Source organism: Gossypium hirsutum, chromosome A05 (genome assembly GCF_007990345.1).
Source record: "Gossypium hirsutum isolate 1008001.06 chromosome A05, Gossypium_hirsutum_v2.1, whole genome shotgun sequence".
Classification (NCBI taxonomy): Eukaryota; Viridiplantae; Streptophyta; class Magnoliopsida; order Malvales; family Malvaceae; genus Gossypium; species Gossypium hirsutum.
In genome coordinates, this window is record NC_053428.1 from 46274278 (window position 1) to 46291628 (window position 17351).

General features: G+C 35.9%; 1 protein-coding gene across 1 annotated transcript; it reads left to right on the forward strand.

Annotated features, from left to right (window-relative positions):
- Positions 1-1048: 1048 nt before the first annotated feature.
- On the forward strand, positions 1049-4180 carry LOC107957207 (UDP-glycosyltransferase 74G1). The gene is made up of 2 exons (XM_016892663.2): positions 1049-1935; positions 3392-4180. The coding sequence occupies exons 1-2, from the start codon at positions 1297-1299 to the stop codon at positions 4112-4114; spliced, it is 1362 nt and encodes a 453-aa protein (XP_016748152.2). The 5' UTR covers positions 1049-1296; the 3' UTR covers positions 4115-4180.
- Positions 4181-17351: the final 13171 nt, after the last annotated feature.

Genomic DNA, 17351 nt, shown 5'->3' on the forward strand with positions numbered 1-17351 from the left:
TTTATAGCTAAGTGAGGGTTCTTACTCCATTGGGCCTTGAGTGGTCGAATAAAGGGTCCAATTGAGTCTAAGTTGAGATAGGGATATAACAAAATTAAATTTGTCCTAAAATTAGGAACACAAAAAATATCTTCCAAAATAATTTTCCTAAAACTATCAAAATAAAGAATTACTTCTCTTATTGCTTTAAGTGTCACAATGTTTCCATCACTAGTTTGCAAAGGGAGGTTCGTGTCATGTAGACTTCTCATTTTCTTGAACCCCTGTAAAGAAATATAAACATGATTAGTGACTTTAAAATAATGATCCACTTGTTTTTTAAATTTCCCACTAAACAAGTTTCAATAATAAAGTGTCATTTCTTACTCTTAAAGAAGTATTTTGACTTCCATTTCTTACTATCTGCTTTAAGTGAAACCGAAGTTTTAGTCACTTTTTTTCTCTTAACTCGATTTTTCTTCCTTTTTAAGGATGTATCGATTGCTAAGTTAACTTCTACTTTAATCTGAACTGGTTGTTTACCGTTCAACATTAATTCAAAAGCTTGCAACTCTTTCATGAGTTGTGTAAGGCTAAGATGCATGTTTCATAAGCTATAAGCAACCTTAAAGTCTGCAAAATCTTTAGACAAGATTTTGAACACCACCTCAACGTAAGTGATGTAATCCAATTCAGTACCATTATTTTCGAATTCTAAAAAAAATCAAAAAAGCGTAAGCATGTGTTCTTTTACTAGAATTCCTAGTTTTTCTAAGAGTTTATCAAGTTGATAATAAGATAGTATCGAACCAAAATAACGTGACTTCGGAATATGTTTTTCAAATTGTTCATGATCTTTGTATTAACAATGTAATAAATGTGATACATTTGGATTCTACTTTGAACGATACTATTAATATTTTGAAATAATCAAATTATTATTGGATAATCAAAACTTCATTTTAATTATGTATGACTGTATAAACATGTTTTTTTTGATAAATTTGGCTCAGACTTTTAGAAACGTTATTTGTACGTATTCATTTATGACGGGAAAGAACAAGAAAATGGAGATTGAGGTACCTTTACACCCCTGCCCCCCCCCCCCAAGAGGTATGGCACAAAACTGCAAAAGGAATAAAATTATTAGAAGAAAATACACACTCAAAAAAGGAAAAACATTACATTTCAAAGGTGCAAGAATGGCAAAAGAAATCTGATCCTGGATATCAATTTTTACATTAATGGCAACGGATCCTTTCAAGAATACAGCTTAAGAGAGAGTGAAAGTGAAGCTCCAAGGCAACAGATAAGACTATGGCCAACGGAACTCATGTCCTAGTCCTCCCATTTCCAGGCCAAGGCCATATCAACCCAATGCTTCAGTTCGCCTCACCCTTAGCTTCCAAAGGCCTTAAAACCACATTAGTAACCACTGTTTTCATCTTCAAATCCATTTATTCCGACCACCCAATCGCCTCTACCAGTTTCCGGACAATATCCGATGGCTTCGACGAAGGTGGGTTTGCTCAGGCGAAGTCCCCTGATATTTACCTCTCCACTTTTAAATCCGTTGGTTCACAAAGCTTGGCAAGCTTGATAAAAGAACTGGGGGATTCTGGTATTCCTGTCCATGCCGTCATCTACGACGGATTCATGGCATGGGCGCTGGATATTGCGAAGCAGTTGGGGATACGAGCGGCGGTGTTTTTGACTCAGTCTTGTGCTGTTAATAGCATACATTACCATGTGAGTCGGGGATTGCTGAAGGTGCCAGTGGAAGGATCTAGAATTTGGCTGCCAGGGTTGCCGGAGCTTAAAATTTGGGAGCTACCGTCGCTGATTTATCATCATGGATCGTACCCTGCGTGGTTCGATACCATCGTCAACCAGTTCTCCAACATTGATGAAGCTGATTGGGTTCTTGTTAACAGTTTTTACGAACTGGAGAAAGAGGTACGTATTACAATGTCGGTCCAATTATATATTTTGTTTGTTTCATGAAAAATTGCAGATCAAGTGAAAATTAGTCCAATTTTTTTCGTAGATTAACTTCTCTGTTGAAAAACTTTTATCATTTTTTAAAAACAATTCCTAATTTTATTTTTATATAAAAGTTAATTTAAATCAATCTTAATATTATTATATTAATAATATTTTTTTATTTTTTAAACAATATTTAAAAATTAATATAAAATATTATAATATGCAACATTATTAAACATATATATTTAATTATTCATATTTAATAATATAATAAATTATTAATATAATTTAATATTTTAATAAATTATTTAATATTATAATTTTATTTTAATAACAAGTTTAACAATAATAACTTTAAATAATATTCTTAACATGAACAATATTTATATTAATATTTCAATAAGAAATATATATTATAATTTATAAATATTTAATAATAAAGATTTATAGTATAAAATATGAATATTTTAATTATATATATATATGAGTGTTTGTTTAAATTATACTTTGCTTTATTTATTCCAGGGACAGATTTAGGGGCTGGCAAGGTCCCTAGCCCCCCTAAAATGTAAAATTTTTATTTAGCTTTTTAATTTTTTTTTAAATTTTAAATTAGTAAAGATAAAATTACATTTTGGATCTCCCTAAAATTAAAAAAAATCGATTTAATCCTTTGAAAATTATAAATATATAAACTATAAAAAATTAAAATTTCATTCGGCCCCCTAAAAATTTGTTCTGGCTTCGCCCCTGATTTATTCCTTCCAACTCTAATGTGTTACTATCCACACTCATGTAATATATGTAATTTAAATTAAATTTTAATTAGGTATTGTTTATTATAAAGTTTATATATGATATTAATTATTACAAAATATTATCTTATTATAAAATAAATTTTATAATAAATTTTAATTTTCAAAAAGGAAGGTTACTATAATATTTTGTAACAAATATATTTATGTTGTGTTTGTTTTTATTAAGAAAAACTTTTAGAAAATGATCTTAAATGAAATGATCAAACAATATAGAATATCTTATGTAAAATCATCCAAACACAAAAAAAAATCAATTTTTTTAAAAAAAAAAAAAAGAAAAAACGAAAAAGCAATTCATTTCCCTAAGATAAATTTTCTGAAGTTGCTTTCAATAAAACAAATACAACCTTATTATTAACTATTTATACTTGGTTAAGGATCAATTAATGATAACAATGAGTATATATTTAATGTTAAATAATAACCTACCAAATATGAAATGTTAGAGTAATTAGTTAAAATTGGATGTGAAATTTTAATATGGGTATAATTTAAGACAAATTTATATATCAACTTTTGTTGTCAAAATCTTACTTCTCGAAAACCTGATCTGACCTACATTAATAAATTTTGTTTTTTTTTTTTTATCTTTGTGGGCTATGTTTTAGGTTGTAGATTGGATGTCAAAAATTTGGAAACTTGGGACAATTGGACCAACCATTCCATCCATGTACTTGGACAGAAGGCTAAAACACAACGAAGATTATGGTCTACAACTCTTACATCCAAACACAAGCGCATGCATGAGATGGCTAAACACTAAACCAAATGGCTCGGTGGTCTATGTCTCATTTGGGAGCTTGGCTGAGGTTGGAGTTGAACAAATGGCTGAGATAGCTTGGGGCTTAATAGGAACCAATGCCTACTTTTTATGGGTCGTGAGAGAACCAGAAGAGCCCAAGCTACCCGATAATTTCAAACACATGACTCGAGAGAAGGGTTTGATTGTTCGATGGTGCCCTCAATTGGAGGTCCTAAAACACGGGTCTGTAGGTTGTTTTGTGAGCCATTGTGGCTATAATTCGGTGCTTGAGGCATTGGGTTTAGGGGTTCCAATGGTGGCAATGCCGCAATGGGCAGACCAAGCCACTAATGCAAAGCATGTTGAAGATGTTTGGGGGGTTGGGGTTAGAGCTTTGGTTGATGAGAAAGGTATTGTGAGAAGAGAGACAATAAAACAGTGCATAAATGAAGTAATAATGGGAGGCAAAAGGGGCAATGAGATTAAGAAGAATTCAATCAAGTGGAAGAATTTGGCTATAAAGGCAGCCGATCATGGTGGAAGTTCGGACAAGAACATTGATGAGTTTGTAGCTAAAATTACATCCTAGTTTGCTATAAACTTCTTTATGGATTAAATCGAGACTAGTCGAATAATAATTTGAGTATTTTCAATATTTTCATCTAAGTTCAATCCTTGCTGAACCTAAGCTCAATATACTCTCTGTCAATTACTTCCGCTCATTGTTTATTAATAAAGTGATAAATTGATTTTTCAATAATTTTAAATATTTTTAAAAATAAATATTCAATATGTTGTAATTTTAATTTCTTTTCATAGATTACCAACTAAAATGAAAAAGAAAATCTTATTGGAGGATCAAGCTTTGAATAATATATTTGTAATTTTGATTGGAGTGACAAAAATTATTATTTAATAGTAAAATTAATAATTTTAGTTAAATTTGATTAAAAACATATATAATGGAGATAGTAATTTTTTTTTTAGGAAAATGAAAATGGTGTTTTTATTATTTTATTTCCGAATGGCAATGGAGTGGAAAGGAGCAGAATGGATGTTGTTAAATTTATCATCGCTCCATAGTTAGTATGCTCTGTTTCATCATCTGTCTCACTCCATTATAGATGTCTAATCTTGAATACCACTATCACCCCATGGATGTTGGATGCACCATTCCCATCTCATCCCGCACTATTTTAATTTACTTTTTGCTATTTATCTTTAATTTTTTAACCTGTTTAAATGCAAATAATTATTTAAACATAATTCTTCAAAAATATTTAAACATAAAACATATGGGATTTTTCTATAACATATTATACTTCTACCCTTCCAATTATTATATATACAAAAATAAAATAATAATTTTATATAGTGGAATAGGGCGAAGTGAAGCAAGCAATTATCATACCCACTTCATACTCATTGTTTAAAAAAAATCTACCTTATCCACACTCCATGTCCATTTTTTATAAAAGGTGTAGCGACGTAAAAATTTCTGCTTTCGGTCGCTAATTAAGGCGATTATTTAAAAATTTAAACCGACTTTTGATTTTATTAAAAAAGGGAGTCGCCACCGATCTTTTTTCTAGGTGTGACCGGACACCTAATAAACCATCCTTTTTTAGAAAAGAAACTTATTCTTGCACAAAAATGAGGGCCGAATTTAGGTCTACGTCAAAAGTCCAGAGAAAAATTGGGGTTCGGGAGTCGGTTACGCGCGAGGAAGGTATTAGCACCCTCGCGACGCCCAAAATTGGTATCTTATTAAACACGCGTTGTCTCTAATTTCAAAGAACGAATTCAATTTAAAATTTAATCATGATCCAATTGAAAAATGAGAATTTTTAAAACACGAAAATTTTGAAAACACGAAAATTTTTGAAACCTGAATTTTTTTTTTAGAAAAACACGAAAAATTTTGGAAACACGAAAAGTTTACAACACTAGAATTTTGACAAATTACCTATCCTCATCTGCATTTTAAAAATAAAATTTAATCACTTACCAATAATCACAAAAATAAATATCCTATTTCAAAACACGAGAATTTTTAAAATTTTTGATTTTTTTTAAAAGGACGTCTCATTTTTAACACAAGCCAATGATATTCACCCAACATATCGATGAGATCAACGACCTTATGTTAAATCGATACGTTGCCTTATTTATTGAAATTAATTAGAACATGAGAAAAATATTCCTAAAGTGAGAAATTAAAAATAGATAAAGGACGCAAAAAATGATATCATTAATGAAAAATATTAACATGGAATACTAGAATATTAGAATAACAATAATAATGATATTTACAAAAAAATAAAAATAAAAACAAATCATGTACTAATAATAAAATAGGAAAAATGATATATTTGGTAATAATAATATAAAATAATAATATGTACAAAAAAAATACATATATATATGGCATATAATAAAAGTATGTAATAATAATAATAATATCTACAATAAAAGAAAATATTAGGAAACGTACATAAAAAATATATACATAATATAAATATAATATATACAATATACACATATGATAAAAAAACTATTAATATGTACATGTATATTTATATACACATTAAGTAAAAGTACTAATGCTAACAATATTAATAATAAATATAATAATAGATATATATGCATATAATAGTAAGAAACGAAACATAAAGAATATATATATAGCTAAATATAATATAATAATAACAATATATAAAAATAATAGTGATAACAATATTACATATATAACATGATTAATATTTAAAGCTGAATTAAATAGCAAAATAATATGAAATCCAAGGTAAATACGAAAAATAAATGAAAAGGACCAAAATTGGATTAAAATCAAAACTTTGGGGCTAATTTTTTTAAAAAATATAAAGGAGAAAGGACCTATTAGAACGCGCATAAAACTATAGGAGACCAAAAACACAATTAATCCTCCCCTCAAAACATGACATAGCAAGAGGGACTAAATCGCAAAGCGCTACATACTTTAAAGCCAATTTTTGACAAAAAAATTTATTTTGAAGAGAGAAAGAAAAAAAGAAGGGAGAAAGAAGAGAGAAGGGAGGGGGGAAAAGGAAATCCAGCCAAGGGGGGTCACCGACCGATCGTCGACTGCCGCCCGTCGCCAACCACTGCCGGCCACCGTGAAAAAGGTAAAATTTTTTTTTCTTGACAATATATGTATATATAAAGAAAGAAAAAAAAACAACACAAAAAAGAAAGAAAAAAGATTCGAAAGAAGAGGAAAGAAAGATGCAACCTTTTCATTGATGTTTCTTTTGTGTTCAAAATTTGAAGGGATTTTTGTGTTTGTCTCCTTTTTCAATCTTTGTAAAAATCCCCCCTTACATGATTTTTGAAGGGCTTTTTATAGTCATCTTTTACATGATTTTCTATTATTTCTTTTTCTATTTTGTAGGTGATGGTGGTAGACAATGGATATCAAAAATGGGAGGAAAAATAGGGCAAGTGGGAAAGTGGCTAGGTGGCTAGGGTTTCTTGGTTTTTTTTGGGGGGGTTAGGTTTTTTTGGGGGGGCTTAATGGGCTTTTGAATTGGGTTTAATATTTGGGTTTTGTAATGGGTTTGGGTAGATGTAAATGGGTCATGGGTTAAGGGTTTTAATGGGTTTAGAGGTTTGGTTGGGTTTTGATGTAATCGGGCCCGGGCAATTTGGGCTTCTACAGCTGCCCCTCTTTGCTCATTGTCGTGCAACGGGAATAGAGCAAAGACTTTCAAGGAAGACCAAATTTGCCCGGTCTTGCTAGGTCTTGACTTGCTTTGGAACTCTTCTTGTTTAGTTAGTCCCTTTTTAGTCCACCGCGTCTTGTAGCTTTGGTTCACTCCACTGCATCTTATGATATACGCCTTGTAGCTTCAATCTATTCCAATGTAACTTCAAGGATATGAAATTTATGGCTTCGATCTACTTCGCTGTTACTTCAGAAAGGTGAGATCTACAACTTCAATCTGCTCTTCTATTGCTTCAGTGAGATAAGGTTTGTGGTCTTTTCTTCTATGACTTCATAAAGGCAAGATCTGATGCCCTCGATCAACTCGACTGCAACTTTAAGGAGACAGAATCTGACGTCTTCAATCAACTTCAATCTTTATTCTCTACTTGGCATGTGATCCTGAGCTCAACTCATTTTTCGCAATATGAATTGACTCTCTAAAAACAGACATTAAAAACAGAAATTGAAAATAGTTCAGCGTGTGAGCCAAGGCTCAACTCACCTCTCGCAATATGAATTGATTTTTGAAACTTATCTTGAAAAGCAGATTTTGAAAATACCTCGACATGTGACTTGAGGCTCAACTCACCTCTCGCAGAAATTAAAAAGCTCAACTCACCTTTCGCAATATAAATTGAAAAAATACCACAGTGTGTGATCTGAAGCTCAACTCACCTCTCGCAATATGAGTTGATTTTTTGAAAGACAGAAATTGAAAATACCTCAGCATGTGAACCGAGGCTCAACTCACCTCTCGCAATATAAGTTGATTTTTTTGAAAACAGAAATTGAAAATACCTCAACGTGTCTTGAGGCTCAACTCATTTCTCGCAATATGAGTTGAATTTTGAAAACAGAAATTGAAATTACCTCAGCGTGTCTCGAGGCTCAACTCACCTCTCGCAATATGAGTTTATTTTTGAAAACAGAAATTGAAATTACCTCAGCGTGTCCCGAGGCTCAACTCACCTCTCACAATATGAGTTGAATTTTGAAAACAGAAATTGAAATTACCTCAGCGTGTCCCGAGGCTCAACTCACCTCTCGCAATATGAGTTGATTTTTGAAAATAGAAATTGAAATTACCTCAGTGTGTCCCGAGGCTCAACTCACCTCTCGCAATATGAGTTGAATTTTTTTTTTGAAAAACAAAAATTGAAAATACCTCAGCATGTCTTGAGGCTCAACTCATTTCACACAATATGAGTTGAATTTTGAAAACAGAAATTGAAATTACCTCAGCGTGTCCTGAGGCTCAACTCATTTCTCGCAATATGAGTTGATTTTTTTTAACAACAGAAATTGAAAATTACCTCAGCGTGTCATGAGGCTCAACTCACCTCTCGCAATATGAGTTGAATTTTTTTGAAAAATATAAATTGAAAAGCAGAAATTGAAATTACCTCAACGTGCCTTGAGGCTCAACTCACCTCTCGCAATATGAGTTGATTTTTGACAAACAGAAATTGAAATTACCTCAGCGTGTCCTGAGGCTCAACTCATTTCTCGTAATATGAGTTGATTTTTTGAAAAATAGATTGAAACACAAAAATTGACAATACCTCAGCGTGCCCCGAGGCTCAACTCACCTCTCGCAATATGAGTTGATTTTTGAAAACAGAAATTGAAATTACCTCAGCATGTCCCGAGGCTCAACTCACCTCTCGCAATATGAGTTGATTTTTTTTTTTTTGAAAAACAAAAATTGAAAATACCTCAGCATGTCTTGAGGCTCAACTCATTTCTCGCAATATGAGTTGAATTTTGAAAACAGAAATTGAAATTACCTCAGCGTGTCCTGAGGCTCAACTTATTTCTCGCAATATGAGTTGATTTTTTTTTAACAACAGAAATTGAAAATTACCTCAGTGTGTCCTGAGGCTCAACTCACCTCTCGCAATGTGAGCAGAAATTGAAAATACCTCAACGTGTCTTGAGGCTTAACTCACCTCTCGCAGTATGAGTTGGTTTTTGAAAAATAAATTGAAAATACCTCAGCGTGCCCTGAGGCTCAACTCACCTCTCGCAATATGAGTTGATTTTTGACAAACATAAATTGAAATTACCTCAGCGTGTGACCTGAGGCTCAACTCACCTCTCGCAATATGAGTTGATTTTTTTTTGAAAGACAGAAATTGAAAATACCTCAACGTGTCTTGAGGCTCAACTCACCTCTCGTAATATGAGTTGATTTTTTGCAACATAAATTAAAACACAAAAATTGGCAATACCTCAGCGTACCCCGAGGCTCAACTCACCTCTCGCAATATGAATTGATTTTTGAAAAACATAAATTGAAAAATGGAAATCGTAAATACCTCGTCATGAGACCTGAGGTTCAACTCACCTCTTGCAATATGAGTTGATTTTTTTTATGAACAGAAATAAAAACATCAAAATACCAAAAGATGTCAACTGGTGGAGCTCAGATGTCTTTTCCTTTGATTCAGTACAGCTATCATCACATCCTCTTGCTCTACTGGAATACCTGTATATGTCATGCATGATGTTATCATGATATGCACATTTTGGTCTTAAATGCCTTTATGCCTACATGATTATACTATGCGCCTTGGGCTTATTTGTCATATGTCCTCTTTCGTCATGATTTTTGATGATCTGTGTTCATTGCTTTGACTCTTGACTTTCTATTTAGGCCTTGTACCTACCCTCAAGCTTCATGAGTAATCTACATTTCTCAAATATCACTCTTTTGCCCCTGGTTGAACTTTGTCCTTGCGTTGAGGCTCTTGTACTTATCAAGTTCTTATCCAGGTAATGCTTAACATTTCTTTTGTTTAGAGTATGTCATTTCACTATTTATCATGAAAATAAACGACATAATGAGATGCATGAAAATGGTCAGGTAGGGACAAAGGGATACCTCACATTTATTTATTTCAAACGTGGCAATCAAAGAAAATTAACCAATGATAATGAGAAAGTGTCATAAAGAGAAAACGGATCGCATTTAATGGATACAGATGCTCTAGATATTCAATACACGAACTCTTCCACATTCCTTCATCTAGAATCTTTTCGAGCATGACTTCTTGTGTAGAAGATTTCGAGCTTTCCAAAAATGCTTCAAATGCTGTAGTCTCGTTGTTTGACCCACTGTTCAAAATGCTTTGCTCTTTAAGCCCAGTTTGCTTCATTAGAATGCCCTTTCGGGTTTTCATCCTAATCTTTTGTGTTAATCAAGACACCCTTTTCGGGTTTTCACCTTGATCCCTCTCTCTTTTTCTTTTTTCTTTTTTCTTTTCTTTTCTCTTTTTTTTAAGATGCCTTTTTTCGGGTTTTCATCTTGATTTTCCTTTTTCTTAAGCATAATATTTCTTCACAGCATCTAAATTCACTGGATTTGGTAACTCCTTCCCATCCATCTCAGTGAGAATCAAAGCTCCACCCGAGAATGCTTTCTTTACGGCGTATGGTCCTTCCCAATTTGGGGCCCATTTTCCTCGGAAGTCCTTTTGTATTGGGAGAATCTTTCTCAGCACAAGTTCTCCTTCGTGGAATTCTCTTGGTCGTACTTTCTTGTCATGGGCCGCGATCATTCTCTTCTGGTACATCTGTCCGTGACAAATTGCCTTTAGACGTTTTTCTTCGATGAGGTTTAATTGATCATATTGAGCTCGAACCCATTTTGCTTCTTCTAGTTTCGATTCCATTAAGACTCATAGAGAGGGGATCTCAACCTCGATAGGTAGCACAGCTTCCATTCCATATACCAGAGAGAAAGGGGTTGCTCTCGTAGATGTCCGCACAGATGTACGATATGCATACAAAGCAAATGGTAGCTTCTCGTGCCAGTCTTTATATGTCTCGGTCATTTTCCCAATAATCTTCTTAATATTCTTGTTGGCCGCTTCAATAGCTCCATTCATCCTTAGACAATAAGGCGATGAGTTATGATGCTTTATTTGGAATTGCTCACACACTTTTTTCATCATCTTGTTGTTCAAATTCAAGGCGTTATCTGAAATGATTCTTTCAGGCAAACCATATCGACAAATGATTTCCTTTTTCAAAAACCTACAAACCGTAGACTTCGTCACATTGGCAAACAATGCAGCTTCTATCCATTTTGTGAAGTAATCAATAACCACAAAAATAAATCGGTGTTCATTAGAAGCTTTTGGAGAAATTGGCCCTATAACATCCATGCCCCACATAGAAAAAGGCCACGGAGAAGTCATGACGTGAAGGGGCAAAGGGGCTACATGAATTTTATCACCATAAATTTGACATTTGTGGCATTTTTGTGCGAAATTAATGCAGTCGCTTTCCATCATCAGCCAGTAATATCCGAGTCTCATAATCTTCCTGGCCATAGTGAAACCATTGGCATGTGTCCCGCGAATCCCGCTGCCATTCTTCTGATTGTTCTTTTGTCATTCTCGTTTGCTTGCTCGGGATACCTTTGATTCTTGATGTATTCTAAGATATCATGGAACCATGGCTGCCCATCTGGCTCTTTCTCAATACTGAAACAATATGCAGGGACTTCATATATGCTCATTTGAAGAGGCATTATTTATGTTTCTCTGTTTGCTTTAAACATTGAAGCCAAAGTGGCCAGGGCATCAGCTAACTGGTTTTCTTCTCATGGAAAGTAATTAAAAGTTATTTCTTTGAATTCTTTAATCAACCCTGCCACGAGATCACTATATTTGACTAATTTTGAATCCCTCACTTCCCAATCTCTACGGATCTGATAAATCACTAATGCTGAGTCTCCGTATACCTCTAAAGTTTGGATGTTTCGTTCAATTGCTGCACGAAGTCCCATGATACAAGCTTCATATTCCGCTATGTTATTGGTACAGAAGAAATTCAGCCTGGCAGTGAACGGATAATGGTTCCCTTCTGGTGATACTAAGACTGCTCCAATCCCATGCCCCAATGCATTCGATGCACCATCAAAGCTCATCCTCCATGACTTTTCTTTTGATGACTCACATTCTTTTTCTGTAATGCACATTGAGTCTTCATCTGGGAAATCAAATTTCAATGGCTCGTATTCCTCCGTTGTTCGAGTTGCTAAGAAGTCAGCTATTGCACCTCCTTTTATCGACTTTTGGCTCACATAGACGATGTCATATTCTGATAGTAAGATCTGCCATCGTGCCATTCTTCCTGAGAGTGCGGGTGATTCCATCATGTACTTTATTGGGTCCAACTTTGAAATTAGCCATGTCGCATGATACAACATATATTGCCTAAGTCTCCGAGCTACCCAAACCAGAGCGCATCAGTATTTTTCTATGGAGAATACTTTGCCTCATATTCAGTAAACTTTTTGCTGAGGTAGTAGATCGCCTTTTCTTTCTTTCCTGACTCGTCGTGTTGCCCTAGTACGCAACCCATTGAATTCTCAAACACAGTCAAATACAATATCAATGGTCTTCCCGGCATTGGCGGTACTAGCACTAAAGGATTAGACAAATACTGTTTTATCTTGTCAAAAGCCACTTGGCACTCCTCGTTCCATTCTCCGGGATCATGTTTTCGAAGGAGTCGAAAGATTGGGTCGCATTGGTTGGTAAGTTGAGCGATAAATCGGGCGATGTAGTTTAATCTCCCTAAAAATCCTCTGACTTCCTTTTGCCTGCGCGGGGGTGGTAACTCTTGAATGGCTTTTATTTTATCTGGATCAACTTCAATGCCTTTCTCGCTGACAATGAAGCCAAGCAATTTTCCTAAAGTAGCCCCAAACGTACATTTGGACAGATTGAGCTTTAGCTTGAACTTTCTCAGTCTGTCGAACAACTTCTTCAGGTTCGTTACATGCTCTTCTTCCCCCCGGGACTTAGCAATCATATCATCGACGTAGACCTCTATTTCTTTATGCATCATGTCATGGAATAACGTCACCATAGCCCTCTGATATGTTGCCCCAGTATTCTTTAACCCAAATGGCATCACCTTGTAGCAGAATGTTCCCTACATTGTTACGAAGGTAGTTTTCTCCATATCCTCAGGGGCCATCTTGATCTGATTATACCCCAAGAATCCGTCCATGAAAGAAAACAATGAATGTTTTGCTGTGTTATCCACCAACGTATCAATGTGTGGTAAGGGAAAAATATCTTTAGGACTTGTTCGATTCAGGTCACGATAATCCATGCACATTCGTACTTTGCCATCTTTCTTTGGTACCGGGACTATGTTAGCCACCCATTCTGGATATTTGGAGGCTTGTAGGAAGCCAGCATCAAATTGCTTCTTGACTTCCTCTTTTATCTTCAACAACATCTCAGGCCTCATCCGTCTTAGCTTTTATTGAATGGGCTTGCATTCTGGCTTTAATGGGAGCTTATGGACCGCTACATCTTCATCCAATCCTGGCATGTCCTGATATGACCATGTGAATACATCTTTGTACTCACCGAGCAAAGCTATCAAATTATGCCTGGTGCCCCCTGAAATAGAAGTCCCAATCTTCACTTCTTGCTTCCTTTCTTCAGTTCCCAGATTTATTGTTTCAACAGATTCTTGATGAGGCAAAATCTGTTTATCCTCTTGTTTCACCATTCTTAGCAAGTCAGGGGACGAGACATAGTCTTCAGCATTTTCTTAGACTTCAAATTCTCCTAAACAAACAGCCTTCTCAAAATCGATTTCAGGACTCGTAACGGGTTTGTTCATGTTGTTGATATCCGAGCACCTCAAAGTTGAATGGAAAAGGAAACTATAGAGGGGCATCCAAGTATTGGAACCAACAAACGAAATGTTATGGCATGGTATGAGGCGAATGTACAGATAGGCTATGAAATGAGGAGATGATTATGAAATTAGTGATAATGCGAAAGATCGTGATAAAATGCATCTTCATTGATATTCATTTAAATGATAAAGAGTGAATGCAAGCTCTTACAAAAGAATTCTATTATATCTAAGGACACAATAGAATGTTAATGTTTGAGCATTACTCTGAAGACTTATAAACTACAAGAAGGTCCTCGGCAGTCCAATTGTTCAACATAAAACCCGGAGGACAATGGCGTATCGTTGAAACATCTTTAATAGCCTCACTTCCTTTGTCAATGACATTTATACTGACATTCTAAAGACCCCTTTCAATTAAAAACAGTGTGCTTTGTATATTATCCTATTCGGGGTATATCATTCCCTCAGATGTAAATGTTTTTGACAAATGAGGGTATGTTATGGGCTCCCATTCTACTTCTCGGCCCAAAGTTCTCGCAATCCTTCTCTCCTGATCTTTTTTCCACTATTTTCTTCTTTGATGCATGTCCGGTTGGAACCCTAAACCGTATCGGACCTTATGATGTACTGGCTTTAGAGCCCTGACTATTCCTTGCAGGTTCCTGAACCTTTCCTTGCTCGGGCTCCCTTTCCTACAGTCAACTTGACACCCATCTTGGTATTTCTCGATAGTTTTGGCTCGGGAATTCTGTTTCCCTCAGCGATGAATGTGGCATTGACAAATTCAAGAGATCGGAAGGAACATTCCAGAGCGTCTTTACTCACTTCAATATATGGTGCGTCGGCAGAAATAGATGCTACAATGTCTTCTTCTCCCTCGACAGTGACCAAACAGCCATCCATGATAAATTTTACCTTTTAATGGAGGGATGATGGGACTGCTCCAGCAAATGGATCCAAGGTCTTCCCAAGAGACAATTGTATGATGGTGTAATGTCCATGACTTGAAACTCAACATCGTATATGTAGGGACCCACTTCTAGAGGGATCTCGATTTTTTCCATAACTTCTCATCTTGTTCCATCGAATGCCCTTACTGTAGAATGACAGGGTCTTAGATAGGACAAATCCATCGGAATCCTGGAAAGTGTGGCCAAAGGCATGATATTGAATGCCGATCCATTATCGATGAGCACGTTCGGTATTATATAGCCCTTATAACGGGTTGTGATATGCAATGCTTTCACTGAGCCTCTACCATTGGGCGGTATTTCATCATCACTAAAAGAAATAAAATTATCCGCATTTAAGTTGTTCATCCATCTATCCAGTTTTTCAACGGATACATTGTTTGCCACATAAGCTTGATTTAACACTTTCAGCAGAGCGTTTCGATGTGGTTCTGAATTCAACAGCAAAGATAATACCGAGATTCGCGCTGAATGCTTACTCAATTGTTCTACCACGTTGTACTCACTGTGCTTGATAAATTTTAAGAATTCCTGTGCTTCCTCCTCGTCCACAGGCTTTTTAGCTTCTTATTCAGGCACAGTTTCATGCTCATCTTCGGTCACGTGCATCGGTGCTTTTCCTTTCTGTTTCAAGTCACTGTTCTTCTTTATCTCCTTCGAATAACATCTTCCACTACGAGTGAAATAACCTACTTCCCCGACGCTTCCAGTCATGGCTTTGGGTTTTTCATCTTCAGGTGTGACGATATTAACGTCATATTTCCATGGTACTACTTTATTGTCCTTGTAAGGGAAAGGAGACGGTACTTCAATTATCATTTTTGGTTTTACCGGTTCCTTCCTTGCATCGTAATAAATTACAAATGGTCGATCGGCGCTATACGGACAACCTGACGATTGATTGTCAGAGGTACATACTTCTTTCTCATTGTCCTCTCCTTCATTAATGATCTCAATCTCTTTATTATCTATCCGGCCTTGCAGTAACCTTTTAAATTCCTCACATGGTTGAATGTCGTGCCATACAATTCCATGAAAATCACAAAAAATCTGACATTTTTTTCTGAGATTATCGTAGGGGCGACAGAGCAATCCATTCTTAACCAGTACCTCCCAGATTTTCTGCAGATACGTCCTTATTTCTGAAACACATCTTCTGACTTGCCATTCATCTTCTTTCCCCACTGTGTTCACATTCCCTTCAGTATGGTTAGGGAACGGGTTCCCAGTTGCATTACTGGCACTATCGAATCGTAGGATACCCGCATCAATTAGTCATTGAACTCTCCTTTTAAAGGCTAAGCAATTTTCCGTGGAATGTCCCTCGTTTCCCGCATGGTATGCACAACTAGCGTTTGGGTCGTACCATTTCGGGTATGGGGGCCTCAATGGTGCCGTATAATGCGGGGATATCAATTGCTTCTCCAAAAGTTTTGGGTACAGTTCCCCATATGACACAGGAATAGGGGTAAATTGTGGTCTCTCGGAATTGGGTTTTGCTGGCCTCTGCTCGTTTTTGGGTTGACCTTGGGTGGGTATTGTATTTTGTGGGAATGTGGCGGTTGGTCTCGGGTTACTTGTGGCGTAAACAGGGTAAGAAGAGTAAGGAGGCGGTGTTTGGTAGTAAGGGGTTTGATGAGGGTAATAGAAATTCGGAGGTGGATAATTTCAAGGTCGGGGTTGGTTTGGATATGGGTTAGGGGCATAACGGCTTCCCATTCCCACCATGTGGGTTTCTGGTTCTTTCTTCTTCATAGGCGCTGCCCTTTTTGAACTTTCTTGACCTTCCATTCTACCGCTCTTGACGGTATTCTCTATAAGCTCACCGGATATTACAATATCCGCAAAGTCTTTCGTGGCACTTCCCACTAGTTTGTCATAAAACGGTGCTTTTAAAGTGTTGATGAAAAGAACGGTTATCTCCGTTTTTGTTAGTGGGGGTTCTACTTGGGCTGAGACATTCCTCCATCTCTGCGCATACTGTCTAAAAGTTTCTGACGACTTTTTCTCCATCATTTGCAAAGTCATCCGGTCTGGTACCATATCTGATACATGCTTGTATTGCTCACAGAATGCTGATGCCAAGTCCTTCCAAGATCGGATCATTTCCCTACTAAGCTGGTTGTACCACCGAAAAGCCGATCCTACTGGACTATCCTGAAAACAATGTATGAGTAGTTGGTCTTCATTCACGTAACCAGTCATTTTTCGACAAAATATGACGAGATGCGCCTTTGGACATCTCGCGCCATCGTATTTTTCGAAATCAGACACCTTGAACTTTGGAGGCAGAACTAGATTGGGCACCAAACTGTGCTCTTTGGCACTTAGTGCAGAGAAGGCTTCAGTACCCTCTATTGCTTTGAGTCTTTCCTCTAAGCTCCTATACTTCTCTTGAGCCTCATGATCGTCCGTTCTCAACCTGGCTATTTCCG